This window comes from Bombus flavifrons, chromosome 6, assembly GCF_040668555.2.
Source record: "Bombus flavifrons isolate JBK064 chromosome 6, iyBomFlav1_principal, whole genome shotgun sequence".
Classification (NCBI taxonomy): Eukaryota; Metazoa; Arthropoda; class Insecta; order Hymenoptera; family Apidae; genus Bombus; species Bombus flavifrons.
The window spans coordinates 5634561-5659781 of NC_138447.1; the positions used below are offsets into that span (position 1 = coordinate 5634561).

At 29.6% G+C, this 25221-nt stretch overlaps 3 protein-coding genes and 1 long non-coding RNA gene across 10 annotated transcripts; all 4 read left to right on the plus strand.

Moving 5' to 3' along the window:
* The first annotated feature begins 1485 nt into the window (after positions 1-1485).
* Positions 1486-2641, plus strand: LOC138181142 (uncharacterized). The gene is made up of 3 exons (XR_011173447.1): positions 1486-1858; positions 1897-2287; positions 2375-2641. It is a non-coding gene; the product is annotated as an uncharacterized LOC138181142 (long non-coding RNA).
* A 2753-nt stretch (positions 2642-5394) lies between these two features.
* LOC138180602 (sentrin-specific protease 8) lies at positions 5395-6530 on the plus strand. Of its 2 annotated transcripts, none has more exons than XM_069114629.1 (2): positions 5395-5554; positions 5814-6530. In XM_069114629.1, exon 2 carries the CDS (start codon positions 5849-5851, stop codon positions 6518-6520), a length of 672 nt encoding a protein of 223 aa, XP_068970730.1. In that variant the 5' UTR covers positions 5395-5554; positions 5814-5848; the 3' UTR covers positions 6521-6530. The 2 variants fall into 2 exon arrangements, with proteins under 2 accessions (XP_068970730.1, XP_068970731.1); XM_069114630.1 differs by lacking the exon at positions 5395-5554 and adding an exon at positions 5571-5737.
* Positions 6531-6872: 342 nt separating this feature from the next.
* LOC138180609 (uncharacterized) lies at positions 6873-18267 on the plus strand. Of its 6 annotated transcripts, XM_069114644.1 has the most exons (12): positions 6873-7504; positions 7604-7979; positions 10111-10353; positions 10748-10874; positions 11874-12017; positions 12194-12321; positions 13269-13460; positions 14604-14803; positions 15194-15343; positions 15568-15775; positions 15892-16219; positions 16755-18267. In XM_069114644.1, exons 3-12 carry the CDS (start codon positions 10204-10206, stop codon positions 17093-17095), a joined length of 1968 nt encoding a protein of 655 aa, XP_068970745.1. In that variant the 5' UTR covers positions 6873-7504; positions 7604-7979; positions 10111-10203; the 3' UTR covers positions 17096-18267. The 6 variants fall into 6 exon arrangements, with proteins under 6 accessions (XP_068970745.1, XP_068970743.1, XP_068970747.1 ...); XM_069114642.1 differs by lacking the exon at positions 7604-7979 and having other exon boundaries at positions 6874-7504; XM_069114646.1 differs by lacking the exon at positions 7604-7979 and having other exon boundaries at positions 7047-7065.
* LOC138180611 (uncharacterized) lies at positions 18268-24660 on the plus strand. Its single transcript, XM_069114652.1, has 10 exons — positions 18268-18404; positions 18861-19131; positions 19640-19803; positions 20003-20153; positions 20441-20611; positions 20694-20789; positions 20873-21059; positions 21786-22111; positions 22706-22897; positions 23380-24660. The coding sequence occupies exons 1-10, from the start codon at positions 18324-18326 to the stop codon at positions 23529-23531; spliced, it is 1791 nt and encodes a 596-aa protein (XP_068970753.1). The 5' UTR covers positions 18268-18323; the 3' UTR covers positions 23532-24660.
* Positions 24661-25221: the final 561 nt, after the last annotated feature.

Genomic DNA, 25221 nt, shown 5'->3' on the forward strand with positions numbered 1-25221 from the left:
CTTCTCCCACTTCTACCTGCCTCTACCTCTGTGTTCTCCAAAAAATTTCACGAATCTGATTGCAGGATATTTAAAAAAAAAATATGCTTTGTTCTATTCTTCCTGTGTATTATAGCAATGGGCGGATATGCGTAATGAAAACTAGACAGATCACGCTTGACAATACGCTTTTTGAATCACCTACATTTCCAATAGCGTACACGCTACACGCGCTTTCTTCTACTTCCTGCATCGCATTAGCACGCGTACTTGCAAGTACGTTCGTTTCGACTAGCTTTGTACGATAATCGTCGCATAAAATGGAAAATTCTTTGGTAAATCCTTTTCGTGTGCATTTTTTTTCTCTGCGGTACCATTACTTTCCTCTTTTTCTTCCATTTCTTCGTATTCGTTTAAGTTCTCATAACTTTAGAAAAAAAAAAAAGAATCTATACCGTTCAGTACCCTTTTCGCGTATGCGCAACTTTTTTGAAGTGTCGTTAGTTCGTTTCTCTAAATGGAAGCACTTCTTCCATCAAAATCCGGTTTCACGTCTTAGATGCTTGAATTCCGAATTTTTTGCATTCACGTGACCGCATATGCGAGGGGAACTCTAGCGGAAAATGAGAAACCTACTTTACAAAATATGAAAACAGAACACGACTTACGAGAGATGGTTGTACGTACAAGTTCACCTTAAATAATGGTGTCGTACGAATACGAGAGAGAAAGTAAGTGGAGCGAAATAATCGATATTTCATTTGAAATTATCGAATAAATGAAAGCGTTTCTAACAATTGAAAGCAAAAAGTAAATGAAGATGTTTAAGCTTGTTTCCTGAACGAAATTCCTGAACGAATATCATTCTATATGAACACTTTCAGTTTTGCGGTTTCCTATTTTTATATTATTTATTTATAATATTATAAAATATCTATAAAATTGTATATAAAATTTTAAGCCATGTAAATACTTTTTAAATATATCCTTTTGTTTAACTTGTGATATGTTACAAGATATATAATATTTTCAGTTTCAAAAATGTTTTACATTATTAAATATACTGAAAAATGATAATAATACAATGTAATGAATAATATTTTAATTAACTAAACTTTCATTAATATTCTTTCGTTATTAAATTAAATGCCAATCATCCATTTCTTAACAAATATTCTTTCAATTTTTAATTAAAACAAAATTGTATATTTATAAATTTTAGAACTTGTTTGGAAAATCCAAGGTCGTTGAACAACGAGAAAAGTAATGTTACAACTGTCACAATTGTATTCATCACGGAATAAATAACTAATATGTCGAAAAATAAACGTAATTCTATATTTAATCAAAACGAAGTTTACATTGCTGAAAATCTTGATAACTTTGATATTTAAATGTTTTAGGTAATTTTACTTATGTATATATAGAATTAAGTTTTCCATAATTTACATGATATTTATTTCTATTACTGAGGCATTATACTTTACATAAATTCAGTATGTGAAAAGTGAAATGCAGGAAATCGAATGACTATTTACACAGATTAACACTTATACCGGAACACAAAACCAGTGAAAGTTGTCCAAATTTGTCATTAATTATCGCTGATATTTTTAGAATCTTTCGCTCATTTTCTCTAGTATTTCTTAGTATACCACCTATAGGTGATCCCTATAATAATAAGTAATTACTATTTAATCCTTATGTTTCGTATTCAATGTCAATGAGGTAAAATACAGTAAGCATCGAGCAATTACATGTAGCAAACAAGGCTGCATTTTTGTCATTTCTTCGTAATCTATAGAGGGTCTAAAGATACAAGAATGCATATATTGTAGAATGCGATAAAATATATAAAATATCTCAAAATATAATACTCGTTACAATACTTAACAGCTGAAACAAATTTCTGCCTAGAGAATTGTATAAATATGAATTTGCATGAATATTTGCAATCTAATGATAAACGATAATCTAAAAATTGGTAAGCCGGTAAGAAGAACAGGCATTACTTTCGTACCAGCCCTTGTACACGTTTCAAGAGCTATCGAGATCAGTGTCCTACTAGCAGTGCTTACCGAGTAACAGATCATACTCTTGGATGGATCGTTGAACCCTGAAGTGTGGAACATGTTTGAAAAAAATTCCAGTCAGAAGTGTGTCACAGCGGTGTATGATACTGGCTGTTGAGAGTGGAAGTGGGGGAAAATGGGGGTGATGGTAAGGGATAGAGTGGGGAGGCTGGAGAAGAGAACTTCTCACGGTCGATGATCTACCTTGAGATGACCACGGGACCTCATTCTTAAAGGTCAGTGGATATTTTCAGCTTCTAATTTTAATAGTACTTAATATTAGTACTTACTACCCTATTTTATTTTATTAACTGCAATTTTAGATAGTTGAAGCAATTTCGGTATGCGGCTACTGAAAATTCCGTGCGAGAATTTGTGAAGGGGAAGGCGTGCGTGAAAATCAGAGCTTGATGAACGCGTACGCTCAGCAAGTATACAGGAAAGGAGGAGGATATTCGAGAAAAACGTATAATTCTTAGATTGTGCGAACGAATTGTAGCGGAGTGTACTGTCTATAATGATTAACAAGGTCCTATTGACATTTTTGTTCCCGTTGAAAGTGTTTTCGTTATGAATGAAAAATAAAATCATAGCCAAATGGAACTAAATCTATGTGTCCATGAAGAGACGAGCTATGGGTATTTTTATAAGATAATATTGCTTCATTGAAATTACCATTATCGTATCAAACAAAATATCAAGAAAAAATTAGCTTAAACGGTTAAATTTAATATATTATCCTATATGATTAACATTGTTCAACTTCGTCTTGTTAATACGTTTATATTGTTTAAATCAATTGCGGTACTTAATTTCTTATTTAACAAGTGTAAATACTCCGCTGTTACATACATTACACAATTTCGGGTCTGCATACTAATTCTTTATGATCGAAGCATGTTTGAAACATCATACCTGAACCTTAGTACTCTTAACTGATACTTTAGTGAAAGGACTATACATTTTCTCTATATAACGCGCTTCGAGATGATCGGTGTTGCTTTTTGCGTTACGTCTTTAAGAAAATAGCGGTAGTAAACTTATATTTCTTCTCATTAGTTGCATTTTCGATTTCGTTACAGAATGTAGCTCATTAAGATTTAAATGGCATACATGTGTAGATTTAAAAATTTCGTGAAATAGTGAAAGTAGTGAATTACATTTTTCTCAAATTCAAATATGTCATCGTGTTAATATACGAAACTATAGTTTGCATAAATATTGTACATACAAACGTACATTAGGTTGAGAGAGAATATAGAGTCGACTGAAGTTCACATTTTTAAATCGTTATAACTCATATATATTTTCTTTTCCAATTAATGAAAAACAGCATTCGTTAAAATGTAGACACTTTTAGTAACAACTTGTAACCGTATTTATTCTGTTCCTTAAAATATTCAATTGCTTCTGGATTAATACATTTTTCGAAACGCTTTTAATTACTACGACTTAATTATTGCAGTGATACTTTTCTATTTTAATAAGTTGCCTGAGTTATTGAAACAAATTTGTATGAGGAGAAAGAAATGGATATAACGATTTCTTATAGACAGGGATAATATTTATAATAATTTAACAATAATAAGAGTGAATCTAATAAAATGTCTTTCATACGAAATAATTATAAATAATTTAATTTAAACCACGAGTAATTATGCATCAGCATGAGCGGGTGCTTTAACTTTGTATCAGCTCGGCAAAAGTCGGACGAAATCGACTCGAGGCTCGGGAGCCCGGGATTATTCAGTTATTAAGAGGAGATAAAGAGATAGCAATGTTTAGTAAAGGACTTTGTTTAGATTCGTACCATAACCTTTAGTTATGGACACGTAATAATAGTTTAATCATTTATTTATTATCTTTTATTTAGCAGGAGTTAATGTATCGTGAACATTTGTTGAGCCGACAATGTGGATTGGCGTTCTATGTCTCGTGATTGTATTAATTATAAAAATAGCGTTCAACTATAACGACCGCTAAAATTTCATCTGCTAAACTTTTGTCTACTTTTTTACTTTTTTGTCTACTAAACTTTCATCTACTGAACTTTTTAAATTATGTATTTGTATGTAAACAATTACATATTTAATGATGCACATTCTTAATTTTTTTTAATTTAAGGTCCTCGAGGTTTACCCCGCATTGGAAATATATTAAATATCGTAGGATTAGTAAATCAGACGAAGTATTATGCTGATACCTGGTGTCGATTAGCTGAGAAATATGGATCTGTTGTTGGTATCAGACTAGTTTTCGACAAACCACTGATTATAATTTGTGGAAAATCTGCAGTCACAGAGATGTTAAATTGCCCTGAATTCGATGGTAAAGCAAATGGATTTTTACATAAATTTAGAAGTGGTGGCATTCGACAAGAAATATTATTTATAGATACTGATATATGACCCAGCCAAAGAAGGTTTAATTGAAATCAAAGTTATTTCTATTTCATAATTTATAATTTATAAATAGAATTAACTATTCTATGATATCGATTTAGTTATCGTATATCAGTACGTTAAAGAAATATTTTTAATATTCGACAAAATTTAACTTAATATTTAAAGATCTTGGTACATATAGGATGTTTCAATCTTCCTCTGCAAAACTTTACTAGTATATTCTATAAACAATTCCAATTCCTTAGCCTCCGAGATTACCAGATATCACGTCCATGGACTTTTACTTGTGGAGAACTGTAGAAGAAAAAGTTTATCTTACACGAATTAATACGCGTCAGAAGTTAATGTAAAAGATTCATGACGTATTTGCTGCAATTAAGGAAAATGAATAAGAAATTATTATAAAATACTAACTTCTGAAAAATAATTTTGGAAATAATTTCGTACTTTCAATTTATTTTTTTTATTAGTGTTGAAATACGTCGTAATAAAAAATTTATCAATGAATTTTTGTGATATTTATTATTTCAGTATTTCAGTCTATATGATTTTATTAATTGACATATTACAGTTTTATATTCAAATTGTCAGACTCTAATAATTTATATTCGAGAATGGCGTATTGATGTGAAATGTGAAACACAAGCATTGACTCACAAATGGCGGCGCTTAATGCGCTGCGCCGTGGCAGAACTGCAAGGTTCGTCATAAAATGCGGGAAAGTCAAAAAGAAAATATTTTACAAAGTGAGATACTTGATATTATCAGGTTGAATATTTGTTATTGTTGCCAATGTAATCGAAACATGAAAAATTGTATATCGTGAGATAAATAAAAACAAATCCTCTGACTCTAAACTAGAGTATGTTGAATGGATGTGCGCCATCTGTGAGACTGTTGTCATAAGAAAATATTGTTTATTATTTTATATAAGTTTCTTCTCTATTTTATGTTTTAATTTATACATGACATACGTTATAAGATACGAGAGGATTCGAATTTACATTTAGTACATAGAGAAGAAACAAAGGTGGTTTGGTTTTCGTTATGTCGAAAGTGATGAAGAAAGTTGTTAAAAAAGATCTTTAAATTTCTATGGTAATATATATAATATGCAGAAGATGGTACTAACATAAAACAGAAAAGTTATTCATATATTATAATATTTACTTAAAAACAATCGAATAAATGACATTCCGATTTAAAAATGTTAATATACATTAAATTTCGTTAATTTGTTAAATATTAAATTTATTGTATCACGATACATTAACTTAAATGGTTTGCTTCTATTTATTTCATATGAATATGCTGTATCGTATAGTTTTAAGTATAATTCAAATTTAACTTTCCACAGATTTTCATCTGTATTGTTTCTGATTGCTTGACAACATGGCAACAGACCCATCAAATGACATTGTTTTGAGCTACTACGACTGCTTACTGAGAACAAGTGATGTTGCATTGCTTCAAGGATCACATTGGTTGAACGATGTTATAATAGGATTTTATTTTGAATATCTGGATGAAATATTTAACAATAATGAGAGAAGGGACTTTTACTTTATTAGTCCTGAATTAACGCAATTGTTAAAAATGACAGATCCAGATCAATATATTATATTTTTGGACCCTTTTAGTATATCTGAATGCAAATGTATCTTTTTCCCTTTGAATAACTGTGATAAAAAAGATGAAGCTGGAGGAACACATTGGAGTTTATTAATATTTTGTAAAGGAGATAAAACATGTTATCATTTTGATTCGGCAAAAGGATATAATCGTAGTATTGCCTTAAAATTTGCAGAGAATGTAATGCATTGCATACTTGATAAGAATGAACCTAACAAGAAGTTTGTTGAGGTAGATAGTCCACAGCAAGACAATAGTTATGATTGTGGAGTTTATGTGTTATGTTTAACAGATGTTATTACAAATCATATTTTGAAAAATGAAAGAATGGATGGATGTAATTACGACAAGGTAAAAGAATTAGTGTATACAAAACGTACAGAATTATTAAACTTGATAAATCATCTTAAACGTAAACCATTTATTAATTAATGATAAATATCATGTAAATATACAATTATTACATTTAATTATTTTTGTATAAATATATTGTAAGTATTCTATTATCAAGTAATTTGTTTACAATTTTATGTTGCACATATGCATGTAGGTAATAAATTTTCAAATATATTAATATTTACTAGTATTATTATTTTACATATTCCTGTATTTTATATATGTATATAGTTATAGTATATAGAATATTATATTATATATCAATACATAATATATTCACAACTTATATATTGGTGACGTTGATGTACATTTGTGAAATAAAGAATACTAGTTACACCAATTCCTAAATTTGTAGATGTACTGTACAGATGACTGTACTGTACAGTCGGACACTCTGTAACGCGGTACTCCCATAACGACGACTAAAAATTGCGCCATGTGTATGACGCGATGAAGAAGTTGCTGGAAATGACTCATTTCTGATATGAAAATATGCGTACGTTTGAATTGACTCGAAACTCAGTTTTGCATTAACTCTTGTGCGACAAGGAGGGATTGTTTACAGTGTGCATTATGTAAAAGTTATTATCGTGGAACGTATATTATTTTATCATACTAAAAAGGATCACATATTTATTTATAGTTTTTTTTTTGCGCTCTTGAATTCATATAACGCGAAATCTGTATAACACGGAACGTATATCTCGCGTTATAGGCAGTCCTACTGTATTGTACCATACACTGTGTTGCAAGGAAAAACTAGACTATTAATAAAATAAATCAGAGAAAGAGATTAAATTTCGCAAAAGATAATAAAAATAAGATGTAAAAAAGAACTAAATATCAACAAAGATATTTGAGATATAGCTATGTATTCAAATACAAGTAAATTAACATGTTTAGGTCAGATGAATACAATTATGTGCGAAGATATAAAACTTATGTCCAACAATAAATCACGGATTTTATAAAATATATATAAACATATATCAACCATACATAACAAATATAAACATATATGTGTGTGTGTGTGTGTGTGTGTGTGTGTGTGTGTGTGTGCTTAACTTATTCACAAAATTCAATAATAAAATCAAAAATCAATAGTAGATTTACTTGCAGACATATAGAAATAAATCCAAGAATTAACACGGAAAGAATTAAATTTATAAAAGAATTAAACAAATAGAAATTAGATAAATATGAACTAGACAAATAGGAATTAGATAAATAAGAATTAGCAAAAGTATATTTAAGGGAACGGACACAAAGTTTGAAGACCCTTACGTAAAGAAGGATATCATAGTAGGATGGCTAAGAATTGCCAGAAAGAAATCTTGCATCTCAAAAGTCAAAGAGAAAAATGTTTAAAGTTCGCTAAAATCTATTAAATCATGATAAAGAATTTTGTTAAACTGTTATATTTTCTGATGATACAAAAATAAATTTATTTATCGCGAGCTCTATAACTCCGCTAATCTTCACCATCAACACAGATGTACGTTAAATTTTGAAAGTAACTATGTATTTGATTGTTGTTGTTATTGACATATAGATCTAATTATGACATGAAACATTTTAGGTGCTAGTCGAGGTAGTTTGTGTGATATGACAACAATAATAACGACAGAGCTAAAGCTGGAATAGCTGAGCTTTGTTTTTATTGAATAGGTCTTATAAGTATAGGATATATCATCGCTGTTGTTCTGTACAGGGTGCCCCATGCAGCCGGACATATTATAATTTTGCAACGGTAGAAGATAGAAAAGAATTTCATCAGGTAAAATTTTGATTAATCTAGCCGTAGGTGTCCACTCTGAAAGTAGCGGTATTTTGAATATTTCAAAATCACCTGTATATCTTTAAATGGAATTATAAATTTTTGTATACATCGACCGATCTTTATATTGTTTATAAAAAGCTACTAAAGCACTTATATCGAGAACTGATTAATTTCAAATATGTTTTAATCTTGATCTTGTAAAATTTATTATATGGAAAATGACAACGCAACATTTCCATATTTCTATTTTCTTTGCCTTTCATACACTCAGTGTGATGAAATTTTTTAAGCTATGTAGTTTCAGGTATAAGTATAGATTGATCTATAAAAAAGATTTATAAATCGACTTAAAAAAAATAGACGTAAAAATAGACATAAAAAGTGTGTGACTTAAGATCCCGATCGAGTGTTATTTGAAACTGTTTAATTTCGCTTAATAAAATATTTTTCTATCTTTTACAGTTTCGGAGTTGTAGCTTGACTTTTTAACAATTTGTTACGTGGGAGACCTCGTATATATATACATGTATACATATATACGTTCATACGTGCGGACATACATATTATATGTGCGAATGCTCAAGTACTATCTATTTAAACATTGTTGCACTATCGGCATATAGTTGATAATCATTTTACATGACACAATAATTTTACAGCACAAACTGAACGTTTTGTACTTATACAGTTTCATGTATATTCAGTATAGCGAATATGTACTATTAAACATTACAGAATCTTTAGTAAAGTTTTTTAAAGCACTCCACATACAATTGTAATGCATCTAAATTTTTAAAATAACATACATATTTTAAATGAAATATGAAAAATAATAGCTTCCAGCATAGAATCAGTATATAAAGCTCAAGTATAAATTGATAAGCATCGTTGCATTACAATGTAATATTGTTATCGCTCTTTTTGTTCAAACGAATCTTTAGTACAACATGAGATTCTTTTGCAAACAATAAATTTATGCTTGGTGAGCTAATCATAGCTAATCATATATGTAAAGCAGATAATATTTAGCTCTGACGCAGTCATTGAATAACATAACGTCCAAGATGCACAATCCGAAGTTAAGAAATGTTGCCAAATGTTAATCTCAGTCATCATCAAGCATGAGTCAATGTGTTTTCGAGATGTAATACACACCTTGAATCGCAATTGTGAATACGTTAGTTTAATTTTTCATGCTTCGAATGCGCATACCGTCCATCGAGAATTATCATTGTTTTTCAAGTTTTTATGAATTTTTTACATGCATTAAGAACTTCGTTTTAACATAGCCAAATATACTATAATCTAGATAAGTTGATTTGAGCTGAGTCGTTGAATGTGCTAATATAGTGTTGAGTTCTAAAAGTAAAAATTTATTAAGTGGAAGCTTAATAGTGGAAAGAAAATGTTTTTGTATTGCTATGCTCGTTCGATATTATTTAGGAACTTTATAATAATATTTTTATTAATGTATAATATATTTAATAATCCAAAGAGTATTCAATTTCTTAAATTCATTCATTGTAATGAAATTCTAAGATATTATAAACGTATGATATAAACGTGTCCCAACTGTATAATTCGAAACATTAAATTGGAGCATAGCATTGTATACATATATCGCATAAGCAAAAAAAAAAAAAATTGCTGCGTTTATTAGAACAAAGCAAAAGAACTTTTGATCTATAAATGTGTACAAAACATACTTGTTTTAATCAATAAATATTTAATAACACAGGGTTTGATAGTTACTGTTAGTGTTAATTTAAAATGTCTTATACGTATAATAATGATTGTATCGCAACTTTAATAGAACAGAACATATAATGCTTCTTAATATTTTCAGGTATTAGTACATTATTTTTAAGAGATTAATATAGATAAAACTAATAGATGCACAAATTTCCGTATAAATCTTGTGGAATTTAGTCATGTAATCATGTCTACTGAAAGAGAGGAAGTGTTATTTAATGAAAATGAAAATATGCCAAAGAAAAAAACAGAAAATGTATATAAGTCCGAAGAAAATTTTGATCCGCCTGATGGTGGTTGGGGTTGGGTTGTAGTAGTAGCAGCTGGATTTTCTAACGTAAGTTATGGTTATTCTCAATTTTTAGTATCTATAATATAATAACATTTTTATGATAAAACGTTGAATCAATGTTAAAAATTTTATATGATTTATGATCTAATGTAACAAAGATGTACATAATCTAAAAAATTTTTCCTACATAAAGCTTATTGTTTATATTATAATGATTTATTTTAAATGTAAATTAAATGTAAATTTATTTTAAATGTAAATATATAATGTTTGATTTAATTACGGAATTTGCCATTTTTATTATATTCTGCAATTTAGAGCTTATCTTATTAATAATGTGAAATCATCGTTAAATTTTCATTCTCGCATAAAGAAATATTTTAGATTGGAAATCCATGCTTACTAAAAATATAATCAACTATTAATGGAATTTTTACAGCTTTGTATATTAACAATGTTGCAATCTTTCGGATTAATATTTAGAGACAGATTTGCAGAACTGGGAATCAATTCGTCACAAACAACGACTATAATAAATATAAATTTTGCAGTAAATTCTTGCACTGGTAAGTTGTTTTATTTACCAATTATTTACCAATTATTCGTCTTCCGTACTGATTTTTCGCTTACATACTCCATAATCTTTTTAACTCTGTTTCATCATTAATTATCTTTTCGCTAGACATGACGATGTAAAACTCTATCAGTTTACAAAACAGTGCGTTACTGTGCGTAACAGTGGTATTGATAAAAATAAGCATGATTTTATCTTAACATCGAATGGGGATTTTGTGCTTTTCCATTATCTTATAACATATCGCTAGGTGTATCAGTACCTATCATTTCATGCTGCCAACGGTAGTTTTGTAATATTACGATCGAATATCTCACAAATTCATCGAACTTAATTAAATGCAACGATTGTCTTTGCTGACAAACAGTTGTAGTCATAGATCTTGAGAAGAATTTAAAATGGAAAAGCTTAAGTGGTTGCGATAATTTAAACATGATTTTCAAGTAGCGAATAGAAACTTTAATCTATAAGTTACGTTGAGCGTAATTTATTTACGTTAGTACGCTGTTTACGTTACATGATATTTATATTTTGTTATATGTTTGTAATATTTCTTAACACTGACACGTCTGGTCAAATGACCGGTTTCAAAATTTAATTTCAAATTGTACATTCGTTGTTATTTCCTTTGTTCATCTAACTTTATGGAAATTCTTATATTAACAAAAGTTAGGAAATTAATTAATCAGATAATATAAGTTTAATAATACAACTTTATGCAAATTCTTATATTAACAAAAATTAGGAAATTGATTAATCAGATAATACAAGAATTTACATAAAGTTAGATGAACCAAAGAAATAACAACAAATGTACAATTTTAAATTAAATTTTGAAACCGGTCATTTGACAAAGGTCATTTGGTAAAATTAGTGTTAATATCATTATTACTACTATCTGTAATTTTTGTACCATATCCCCATGATTATAAACACAGATAAATTAACGAATTTATCTAAAATTCTTTAATAAAGATGTTTTACATTGTAGGTTTAGCTAATGGTCCCCTGTTTAGAAAATACAATTATAGGCAAGTAGCTTTCGTAGGCACTCTAATTTGCGCTGTATCGATCACAGCATTGTCAATGACAAGAACTTTTACCGGAGCTTTAATTTTCTTTTCTATTTTATACGGTAAGTTAAAGGTGATAATACAAGAGAGATAAATTTGGGTAATGTTAACAGCGAAATATAAAGAACGACATGATAAAATATTTATCGCGCAAATTTCAATGATGCTCTATTTATAAGTTTATTTAAAAAAAAAGTATTAAAATACAGATGTTTAACGTTTCAGTTGGTGATTTCAGGTGCTGGACTTGGTATAACGATGTCATCAAATACTATAGCTTTAAATGCTTACTTCAAAAAGAAAATAAGAATTGCTATTAGCCTTAGCTGGACCTGTACTGGCATAGGACCAATAATAATGCCGCAAGTAAGTAAGTATAATTTATACGAAAGAAAATAATAATTTTTGAATGTACAATAAATAAAGAAAAGTCAGGTAGATTATACTTAATCCGTGCAATTTTCAATTGTGTAACAACTTTTTAATTTTATGAAAAATTAGTGCTACATAAAATAATTCCCAAATTATTGATTCTATACAATTAGATTAATATAGTGGAATAGACCATTTTTTTCTGAAGTATGACAAAATTGAATATTTCCTTACAAAATACATGAATAGTCGACAAAACGATATAGAGCAACGTTTACGTTGTTCAAGGACTAATTTTACATACACGATTGTTACTTGTTAGTCATAAGCCATAAATGTACGGAGCTTTGTGTTCTTGGTTAACAAGATACCGAGATTAAACATTGCGACGTTTTCTTATGGTTGCATTGAAGTTTAAAAAACCATTTTAAGAACTTGAGATATCATACCTGCAAGTATGATCTATAAATCTATAAAAGTAATCTATGAGGAAAAATATAGTTTTAAAAAATTTCGATATACGAATACAATGATATAACAAGTATTTAAATAGCGCTATGCTGTATTAACGAAATAAAAAAGTTTATCATGAAATTACCTTTAAATAGAAAATATGGGCAGTTGTACGTACTGTTTTAATTCTAGCGGATTTTTTCCACAGAAAAGATGAATTTATATTAAATGTTGCTTATCTCTTTTAGCTCCGAAAGTTAAGTTATAATAATAACACAATAATATAATAATTTATTCGTACAATAGGACCATAGCCAGTTACGAAGAGGTTGCTGCACTCTTATTCCTAGTTATATTCCTATATTGAACTCTTAGTTACTCTATTATATTTCTATTTAATTGTGTTATATTATATTACTTAGCTCTTTCTTAATACAAGAGCTAAGTTATAGTCGATACAATATAGTAATAATTATATTAATTTCTAGATAATTACATTGCTGACGCCAATATATGGTATGGAAGGCACTATACTCATTTTTGGCGGTCTTGCATTTAACGCCGTAGTTTGTGCTCTTCTGTTGCAACCTGCTTCTTGGCATGTAAAAAAGAAACAAGATATAGAAAAATCTCCGAATATCAAAAACGTGAATGCCGAAGAATTGCCAATGACTGATAAGGTATAGCGTAAAAATAACTATTATAAGAATCATTTAATAACATATATGTCGGAGATGAAAGGACATCGGAGTCTTTCCTTTGGAACCCCGGGAATATCTCTTAACATCGTAATCTAGATTCTATCATAGGCGTAATTAAACAATTGTCGTCTTTCGATCCGATTGTATTTGTTCAAGATTTGTGATAATGAGCTTGGGCTCGAGGCGATAGCCAGTCGCCGAACGTAGCCGCGGTCACGGGATGAACGCTTTGCCTAACAAAGGTATGAAGTAATTCTATAACTCTCCTTAAAAGAAATATCTCTGGCGACACGCGACAGTAAACATTCCAACGGTCTCTGTCCAGTGGCCACACGCAGTCCCTATTCTTCGAGTAAGATGATTGCCAGATGTCGATGTGTCTCCACAGTACGTGATCAGCTAGCCCGAGGGCCGTTATAAACACTAAGATCTAGTTACCTAAAGTCCTTCAAACAGATAAACAGTCTTTGTCCCAACTACGGGAAGATAGGGGAGATCTATTTCTTTCAACGAACGGCGTCTCCCACTAGCAACTTTCCCTCGAGGGCGGCTAGCATCTTTTCTAACCACCGATATGGAGATTGACCAATTAGCAGCAACGTTAATTTCCCTTACTTTCTGAACGAAGACTATCCTAGACGAATCCAATGATCTCGTGTCCTTAGACACACCCCATCATAGTTTTCCTCTGCAGCATCATCGCGACGAAAAGTCATTCTCTCTCGCGAGATCGTATTAGCGACTTACTTAGCGTCTGTACGCTCGGTGGATATTCCCCGTTTTAACAAAGAGTCCGACTTAGATTTTGCGGGCACGTTCATCCATCACCCCGTCGACCGCGGATTCGTTATTGAACCTAGGATCATTATCATTAGTTTCTCGAGTGTCTAATTGCCACGGTTGCTTGTCCAATTCTATAATAATCGTATCTGCACTAGTCAATGTCTTCTCTATTGCTTATCGACAATGCGTAAACCAAACGACGATTCGTTTTACGCCCCTAATCCTAATTCCAATGTAAACCCGACATATATAAACAATATAAGAAACAATTACAATGTCAAAAAATAGTTCTTATCAACGTTTAAAACTTGTATTAAGAAGTAGTTATATTTTTTGTAGATAACAACGAATGTTACTTCTCAAAGTACATCGTTGGAAAACGTTGCCAAGAATACGCAAAGTAATTATAGTATTTCGAATCTTGTGAAAAGAAAGTTTGGAAGCCAATATTTGTATTATGACGATGATGAATATGGTGCTTCCGGTATAGACGTAATGAGTCCTGGAACACCAATGATGTCCCGAGCTAATGATGGATGGTAGGTGTGAAAATGTATGGAATAACAGTAAAAACTGAAATTCATAGTGATTCGTTTTGTCACTAGAAGTATACAATGTAGAAAGTGATAAGAAACAATAGAAAAATAACAATAGAAAAAATGACAAACTAGTTCAACGATAATGATTCTTTATAAATAATCGTTTCTTTTGAAGCGTAATGTTACAGTTCGAATTTCATAAATTTATATTTCAGTTATTAAGTAAAACGCATTATGCGCAGGTTGGAAACTAGCTAACCTACTGCACTAAATACTATTTCTTAAATAGCATAATTTTCATGCACGTCGTTTTTACGTGCAATAAATTTAAGATCTATAAGCTTTTTTTATGTGTAGCAACTTAAAAGATAAGAAATGAAATATACACAGGTTCTCTAGAAGAAATACTTCAACTACGTCGATCACGTCTAAATCATCGAGAAAGGAAAGCTTTTCATGGACTCCAAGTCCAACACCATCAATAAATTTAAGTAGACAACCCAGCCTTAATAAAAGGTCGTCGGTTAAAAATCTTAATAGGTAAATATATACAATATAGGTATTTCGCTGCCAAATCTGATCCCGATATTAAATATTTTGATCTTGCAATACTTTAATCTTCGATGGTAAATAAATCAGCTTTTTGCTATTGCTAAATCTAAATTATTTATTTTGTAATTAATATTATGTAACACTTAGTTAATACAAATATAAGCGTAAGTATACATATATACATACGTACATGAAATATACTATTACGTTAGAACTATTTACAGACCAAACGGTGAGACAGAAAAAAGTCGAAAAAGACGTTTGAGTTATCAATCATCCATCGCTCCATTGATTATCGCTAGCGAATCTTGCGAACATACTGCGTATCGTGAAGATTGCAAAAATCCAAATTGTCAGCATAAATTGCAACAAAATTCAATAATGCTCGAAGAATTTGAAAATAATCAACTCTTGAAAAAGGTAAGTCTGATTAAAGTTTTAAAAGTGCAAAAGAAAAAGAAAAAAATGAAGAGATAAGAAAATTTAAAAATAGAAAAATAGAAAACTAGTAACATAGAAAAATATATTAATTTTAGGAATGTGTCGAGAAGACGACAAAGAAAACGTTCTTGGAAGCATTGATAATCTTTTTCGACCTAGATCTTCTTCGCGATTTTGTTTACGTAAATATAATGTTGGGTATTACCTTCGCCAATTTCGCAGAGTTAAATTTTTCGCTCTTAACACCGTTCATATTGAGCGAACGTGGATTATCAAAAATTGAGATTGCGACTGTGATGTCAATTCTTGCTAGTTTCGACGTGGTCACTAGATTGACAATTCCTTTTATTGCCGACTTTATCGGATGGCAAAATAGGACTTTCTTTCTAGTCGGTGTTTGTGGAATGGCAGCAGGTCGTATTGGTAAGGAATCAATACAATCATTTGCTTGAAATTTAGTAATTCCTTTCAGTATATGATAGAACTAATAACATGGAAATGATAAAATTGAGAATGTCTATTCACTTTGACCTTCAGTTTATCAATATGGTATATAAAACAACGTCTCTCGTCTTTCGATTATTTTAATTAATAATATTTTATACGTAATTAGTACTATCTCGTTAATATACGAATTCTCGTATGTGAAACCATTTACCGTTTTGTATGATAACTAAGACATTACGGACTATCTTTCTGCTTACTTACATAATTCCCATCAGAACTGCGTAATATGTACTTAAGAAGAATTAATTAAATTTCTCATTTTTATCGGATCAAACTATAGAAACAGAATGACGATATTTATCGTATTTCTATGATGTTCTTTAATTCATTTCTATAATATGTATACTATTATACGTATATGTAAAAGATATATATAATTTTATAGATATAGATCGTAAGAAGCATCATATAAAGAACATATAATTTATATATGTTTGTCAACTTTTTTCAGTTTTAGCACACGTTCAAAATTTTGGAGTTATCTTGGCAGTTGCGGTTCTAATTGGTGCTGGGAAAGCTTTCAAAACAATCTTTATGGCCCTTGCAATCCCTAGTCATGTTCCTCTGTCGAAGCTTCCAGCTGCGACTGGTATACAACTTTTAACTTGTGGTATTGTTTCATTGACCTTAGGACCAATAGTCGGTTGGATTAGAGACGTAACTTCAAATTACGCAATTATGCTTCATTTTTTGAACATTTTCACGTACTTGACTGTAATTTCGTGGTGGTTAGAAATCTACTTTACGGAACGAAAGTCAACGACAGCAGAAGAAGAAAAGGACATCAAATAAATTAAACATTTAACACGCTGACGATTCATGCAACTCTAACACCGAGTATTGTTCTTCTTCTTTTTCGTTGACGTAGAATGAATAGAACGTCTTGTTTCTCTCTTTTTTTTGAATATGGCCATTTTCATTATTTAAAACAAACTTATGAATTAACAGAAAATAATCTGTTTGTTAGTTCAGTCTCGATTAGATCACTGGAACTGAATTTCCTCGACAATCAACGTGTTTTTCCACGATATGGAATTTTTACAACGACAAATAAACAAGCACGTATTTTGTGTTTATTCATAACAAAAAATGGTGTATGATCATATACATATGTATTAACAAATAACAAATAATTAACAATGTATTTAAATTATGTAAATGTTAACATTGGACTTTAGATATGAACTTTTCTGAGATAAGAAGAAGATATGAATACCGCTGATTATCTATCTTTTCGTATTATTATGAGCAATTTTAATTCATTGTTGTAACATGAATCGTAAAATGTAGGCGGATGATATTTATATACACTTGAAGTGCTAAATGACGTAAATATAAAAATTAGGACAACACGACGCTATATGATTTTACATTAATAACGAAATATTTTCAGTTTACGCGATATGCAATGACAAAGCATTATAAAGATAAAGATTAGATTAATCAGCAGTACGTACTTGACTTTATCGTTTACAAGGTAGAATTCACTTTGTGCGGAAAACTTCTTTCAGTACCTGCCATGTTAGAAACGTAAGACTGATATCAACGTCGTTTATTGTAATTACTCTATTATGCTGTAAAATTGTCTTAATTTCGTTTAAGTACATTGTTATGAAATTGTGTGAGTGTAACTCATGTTCTTTATGTTGAAAAGAATGGCAAAATGTGTTCACTAAAAAATAAGTGAAACCTTTTACGTTATAATACTGTTATTTGTTATTAGAAATTAATCTGTTATATTAATTTTTTAAGTTGTTATTACTATCAGTGTTATTAGAAATTAATCTTGTTTAAATATAAATGATATAACCACATGAAACGCAACATTAGGTAATATAACTTTTAAATATGCGTAAGATGTTAACCGAACAATTGTAAAGAAGATTATTTAAAAGTTAATATATTTTTATTGTTAATGTTCTGTGAACGAAGATGATATAAATAAAGAATCCAATGCAATCATATTTTATTATGGTGTGATACAATTTGAACAAGAATAAAGAAAAAGAAAAAGAAGAAAATGAGCGTATCAAACACTGCTAAATTACCTCCAGATGGAAGCTGGGGTTGGATGATTGTCCTGGCATATTCATTGAACGGGGTACGTTAAATGTAATAATAAATTTATAGCAACTGTTATATTTTACTACATCGTTCAAATAGTACAGTTAACAAAATGATCGTCAGCATGTTATTGAGCCTAAGTATCAGTTTTTTCTAATAAAATGTTTTCATGTCACTTTCTTAATTAAAATAAATTTCCATCGATATACTATCGGTATTACTTAGAATTGAAATATCTTCTCACCCGTAGCATGATAATTTCATATCGTTGCTTTATCATAGGAAAGAATTTATGATCTTTTTCAAGTGGCTCCTGTACTCTATTGTTTGTAAAATAATAATAATTTTTATATTAGAGTAATTTCTATCTTTTTATTAATCGAAATAAAGGCTTTATCATTTAGTTAAATTTATACTTGAAGACTTACTTTTATGTATATTAATGAATTTTTTTTTGCGATTATTAATAGTATTGAATTTTTCTTATATATAGATATGTACCGTATCGATTATGCAAGGTTTTGGATTAATATTTAAAGATATTTTCCCTCGTTTTGGGTTCACTGCGACGGAGGGAACAATCATTATTAATACAAATTTAGCTTCCGGCATGCTCCTTGGATTAATAAACGGTCCGCTTCTACGACTTTTCGGATATAGGAAAATGGCTATGATCGGTAGCACAGTATTCAGCAGTGGAGTAATTATAACAGCATTTGCCAAATCTTTTACCTGTTTAATGATATTCTATGGTATAGTCGCATGTAAGTGAAATTTCCATTGTATACTATTATAAAAACCAATTATTTAGATATCTAAATAATATAAATAAATAATAAGAAGATTACCATATACACAGGGTGCTTTCTCTATTTTGTGTACTTGAATATCTTCCTTACTTTTAGAAAATAATGTAAAAACTAATTTTAAAAAAGCTAGCTATAAAATTCTTTTCTATCGTTTCGTTTAATGTAGTGTATTGGGCTTTCTTCGTGTAATAAATAGAATACGGTTGCTGCCTTTCTGCAAAGAGGAAAGGCTCGCTTCCTATTTTTAAATTAATTAACAATAGTTTGTTCCATTGTTTACCAAGAAAGTATGAGTATCGATCATTACATAATCTTATGAATATGTCAACTCTTTGTCTTACGACGCTCTTGCTATTTACATAAGCAAGCATTAACTATTTATGTCCATGTCAAATGGAAAATATTATATTTAAACGTAAACGTTACTTATGTTTTAATTCTAAACAGTGTTTTTTCTACACAGCATTTGGTACGTCGATGACATTATCTGCTTTCTCGTATGCGTTAAACTCGTACTTCACAACAAAAAGGGGACGTGCAATATCCTTAGCAATGACACTTATTGGAGTTGGCCCCATAATTGTACCTCAAATGACCACTTTATTAAGTTCATATTATGGATCTCAGGTATTTTTAAACACATTGTATAGTACTAAAGGAAATTATATTTTAATTTTACTATATATATTTGGCTACATATATTTACACATTGTATAATGAAATTCGTAGATAATATTTCTTAAACTAAATAAAAATAATGTGAAATAGAAACGTTTAATTAATCCTATGTTTAGAATTTTTATATTTTTCAATTTTATATTACTAGGGTACGATATTGTTATATGGAGCGTTCACTTTGCACTCATTAGCAGGTAGCTTGTTACTTCATCCACTCAAATGGCATACGAAAAATGCTACTAAATCGGAAAGTGTGAACGGCGAATCGTCGAAGAATGAGAATGAAAATACAATCAGGGGTAAACATTTCTTCAAGGAATAGGAACAGAAACAAACTTTCTTTTTTATTTAATTTTTACTGTCATTCGATATTTATTTAATTGCAATTATTACTCAAAATTTATATTCTAATTTATATTATAATTATTTTAAATTCATCTTTTCTAATTATTTCAAAATTAAATATACGGTTAATCATGAAAACAATAATGGACTGTTAATTAGCTTTTCATTTATAATTATTTTCAAAGTCGGTAAGATTAACAAAATTTTGAAAAATTCTAGATTAAAATGAAATTTGTTTTAGCACGGAAGCACAGTGTTTTCCAAGACGAAGAAAGCTTTAAAAGTTCAATATTAGACTTAGTTAATGTACCAAGAAAAACGACTGTTTCAAGTATCGATCACGATGCAGAGATTGGAAGTATATATGGAATTGATATACCCTATGCTCGACAGATGTCTGAAACATTAAGTTGTAAGCGATAGATTTATGATATATTCATACTACTGCACCTTAATTATATGAATGATGATTATTAAAAGAAATGTTAACGCAGCTTCGTTAGGAGAAAAGGAAGTTGATATGTACAAAATTACCGAAAATGGTCAAGCGGGAAAGGAGCGTCAAAAAATTCAGCCTTGTAATCGTCGGTGTAAGTATATTAATTTTTTTTAACCAAGACTAGTTAAAATATAATGAAATAAATAATTGGAAATACATATGTTCTTATTTTAGTAAAAAGCATTGAGACAATCAATCTCGGCAGCAGTATAGGAATTTTTGAAGAGAAACCTTTAACTAGGTGTAGTAGCATAGATGAACTTGAAACGGATAATTATCAAAGTACGATGGAAAACGATACATTATTAACAAAAACTCATGCAAACACAGTGTCAAATGCAAATATTGACAGCAATGGAAAGTATGTATACACGTTCGGATTAACGTGAAATTTAAAGGGAATGAGATTTATTTGGATACAAACGTTTTACTGAAATTAATAATATAAAATATATTTATGTCTGTTCGTGTACATGTTCTAATGTGAATATCAGAAAACTTGTGATACCACGAATAATATGTTACTGTCTTCTTGTCGAAACTAAGCATATATCGGATATTATGTTAGCCTAAAAATGCTTCTTTAACGCTTGATCCCGAAATTATTGATTATATGGTAGTTTTTGGTCAAGTTTTTAAATATATATATAATTGAAAAAGGAGAACCTTAATTATAATTTGATCATTATTGCCTTTTGGTTTACTTTGTTATGTACAATCACTCGTTAAAAATATTTTCCTATTTTTTCTCAACGCTATGTATGACTCTTAGTATGATAATAAATGTCGATTCGAAATACAAAGAAGTGTACTTTGAAAAATAAATATTTGTTTTAAATACTTGATTTTTTCAAGGATGTGCGTATTCTTTTCAAAAGAATTGCAAAGAATATTTGGTACGAATTTCTCATTTTGTGGATCTTAAGAAGTCTCGTGGATGATTGCTCTAAACAGCTTTAATAGATCTTAATCCCTCGAATACTGAAGGATGATAACAGACAGTGATATACTGAATTCAAAGAACGAGGAAGAAAAATAAAAATATTATATCTTAGCTGTATTTAATATCAGATTTAATCGATTTTAGGTCTGAAAAGGAATCGACAATGACACGAGTATTCAAGACGATATCAGAGTATTTTGATCTGGATTTATTGCGAGATCCAATCTATGTAAATATGATGTTGGGAATGTCCATAGCTATTTTTGCTGAAATAAATTTCTCTCAATTAACACCCTTTTTTCTGTCGGATATGAAGATATCAAATAATCAAATAGCGACTGTAATGAGTGTTATTGCCAGTGTAGATTTGATGTTCAGAATTATTGCTCCTTTTATCGGCGAGTGGCTTCAGCAACCACCAAGAGTAATGTATCTAGGAAGCTTATGCCTCTTAATTATCAGTCGATCAGGTAAGCATCCTATCGTATAGTTTATCACATATTTAATAAAAGAATATTAATTTCTGAATTAACCAACTAAAAATAAAATAATGTTTCATAAGCACTTGCCTCATCAAACAAAGGTATTAATTCACCGATTTTTCATAAATATACATAGAGGCGTTGATAAGGATTCTTTGATAAAAATATCTCAGAACATTTCCAGATTTTTTGAAAACCAAGAGCAATAAAAAGCTTGGTCGTAGGTATAAACGACCCAGCTTGCTCACGGAGGATTAAGTCTACATAGGTAAACTGGGTCGTTGATGATCTAAGTGCTTCAACCTTGAATTTTTTCCTCTGAATCTTTTACTTTTATTGGAAGTAGACCGACTTTTATGGACAAATTTTTTATTTAATTTAAAATTTGACTTAATAGTAATCTTTCAAATTTTTCGAATCTAGTAGAGTAAGAAAGATAAGTTTGAATAGAAACGAGCTAGTTTGCCTATAGAGACATTTTTGGCTATGATGAACTATTTAAAATTTAAAACATATGTTCAAACTTACTATTTTAGCATAGAATATCTCTTCGTAACATGAATCTGTTTAATCTCATTACAGCTTTATTATTCGTCAATGGATTTATTTCATTAATAATCGTCGCTGTTGGATTGGGAGCTGCTAAAGGGATACGTTCAATATACATGAGTTTAGTGATACCTTGTTACGTGCCAATAGATAAATTACCTAATGCATCGGGAATCCAAATGATTGTAAATGGAGTAATTCTTTTGTGTGCTGGTCCTATGCTTGGTATGTACAAAACTAAAATACATCAAGTATATTTGTATATTTATATGTATTATTATTATGTGTAGTATTAGTAGTATTATTACATTTCTTGCCACAATTACGTTCATGTTTTAACTGAATGATTCTACAAGTCAGATTCATACTTTGAGTAGACTGCTTGAAATTTCCTATTTAGTTTAATGTGAACTTCTTCCATGTATTATAAAGTGCCCCTTGTGGTATCTAACACATAATTGTTAATCCATTGAGTTTCAATAATTCTTGCAAATAGTTTTTAGGAATCTTACACATGGAGTTAGTAATGGCGAGAATTATCATCAGAGAATTATATTTGGTCAAACCTTTTTCTATTTTCCTCAAAGAAATATATTTTTTAAACGTGTTATATACGAAAAACAAGGAATACGCGATACATTTAATAATTTTCAGGAATTATGCTAAAACGATATATATTTCATTTTTTCTGTCTGTAATTATTGCAGGTATAATGCGTGATAGTTTTGGAAGTTTTACACCTTGCATAATTGTGATAAATTGTGTTACGGGTCTAACAGTCACATTATGGACAGTGGAAATGTTAATCATCCGAAAGAAAAAAATGCAGAAACGAAAAGAACAGCGAGACTCTCCTTGAATTGTTGAAGACTCTATACTCTATACACTTATTAATAACTAAAAGTAATTTTTTTATTAAACTTGAATCAATGTATATCACTGTACACGAGACAGAACATTTTTATCACGAACTGCCATTAGTATGTATAACGTGCATTGTAGTTGTGATTTTTCCAAATTTTGAGCAACGTTCGATGTTACGTATAACGTTTCTCCACTGAAAAAACGAAATCGATAAAATATTTCCATATGATAAGAAGATTAAATATTTACTAAAGTTTACTAACGAAGACATTAGGCTATAATTTAATGTATTCATTAAGATAACTCGTGAAATGTTATTGACATATATCAACAGAGATTCAGTTTGATTACTTTTATACCGTATATACAGAAATAATCGACAAAAGAGATTTCATTTTTCCGAACTGGTACTAGACGTACATACATCTGTGCATTGGATATGCACTTAATCATCCATTCTTCGTTTTAATTAAATCTTTACAAAACATTCTGAATGACAAAAATACATTATAACACGCTTTACGTGCCTGCAAAACGGCTTTGAACAATTTATCGCTGAAAAAGGTAAAAGAATATTTTAATAAGACAATCACGAAATTATTCAATAAATTAATAGGTAATTTCTTAAAAATTTGTTACTAATTTTTCGAACTATCCAATAGAATAATTAAAATTTGTTAACTAATTTTTAAAATTGCTATATGTATTTAAAAATAATACTTGATGCGACATTTAAAGAATTAACGATTATACTTACATATAGTGTTTATTAAAGAAAAGTTTGTACAGCACTTTCTATACGGATCACAGCAACTGCTATATTATCTCAAGTTTAATTAAGGTCGTGTGCTTATTCAATGTTGTTTGCCACAGAACAGACTTAATGATGTGAAGTGTTTCGTTACCGCAACTCAGGTCTTTTAACAATCACGATCTTCCGCACAACGACAATAGATTCTTTTTTCTCAGAATCTTCCGGTAAAAGTTCTCACACGCTGTTAAAGGCATAACACAAAGGATTAAACATTTTACAAATTTTAAAAAGGGCCCATTACACGGATTAATGTAAATATTCAAAAATAAGCATGATAGTACGAAGAATTTCTAACTGGTTCGGGACAAATGTAATTGTACATATGTATATATGTATGCTTGAGTAAGTTGAATGAATAAATATTATTTTTTTAAAAACCCTATTTTGAAATAATTAATTTCCATCGTAGGAAAATATACATACGTCTCGTTATTTTATATTTTTCTACACGTGTGTATATAATATTTGCGCGTATATATAATGTATATACACATCTATAACTTATATATAATTTAGGTCTATAATTTACAAATAATTTGGTACTTTGAAAAAAGCATTTTATATATCTTATTTATTATATTTAACAGAAGAATTCGTTTGTTTATTAATGTTCCACATTACGGAAATTTTCCTTTAAGATTATTGTAATAGATAGAAGTAAGTTAATAAAAAGTCAAATTCTTCTTTGAACGTATATATTCAGTCAATATATATAAGAAGAATGAAATTAATAATTCCGATAATTTCAATATGCATTTACGAATCCAAGATAAATTTTATACAAATGTGTCTCTTCTTTTCCAAGTATTTATTCTTAGAACTTTCTAGTCAGCTTTAAACCAATTTCTGATATAATTCTCGTATCGTTCTG

What these genes read in the sequence shown, in the direction of transcription:
- LOC138180611 (XM_069114652.1), top strand. Translation starts at nt 18,324, where the DNA reads ATGAGCGTATCAAACACTGCTAAATTACCTCCAGATGGAAGCTGGGGT. An exon ending in ATTCTATGGTATAGTCGCAT is followed by an intron (nt 19,132 to 19,639) that starts GTAAGTGAAATT and finishes TTTTCTACACAG; the next exon opens with CATTTGGTACGTCGATGACA. An exon ending in GAATGAAAATACAATCAGGG is followed by an intron (nt 20,154 to 20,440) that starts GTAAACATTTCT and finishes AATTTGTTTTAG; the next exon opens with CACGGAAGCACAGTGTTTTC.
- LOC138180609 (XM_069114644.1), top strand. Translation starts at nt 10,204, where the DNA reads ATGTCTACTGAAAGAGAGGAAGTGTTATTTAATGAAAATGAAAATATG. An exon ending in TGCAGTAAATTCTTGCACTG is followed by an intron (nt 10,875 to 11,873) that starts GTAAGTTGTTTT and finishes TTTACATTGTAG; the next exon opens with GTTTAGCTAATGGTCCCCTG. An exon ending in GACCAATAATAATGCCGCAA is followed by an intron (nt 12,322 to 13,268) that starts GTAAGTAAGTAT and finishes ATTAATTTCTAG; the next exon opens with ATAATTACATTGCTGACGCC.
- LOC138180602 (XM_069114629.1), top strand. Translation starts at nt 5,849, where the DNA reads ATGGCAACAGACCCATCAAATGACATTGTTTTGAGCTACTACGACTGC.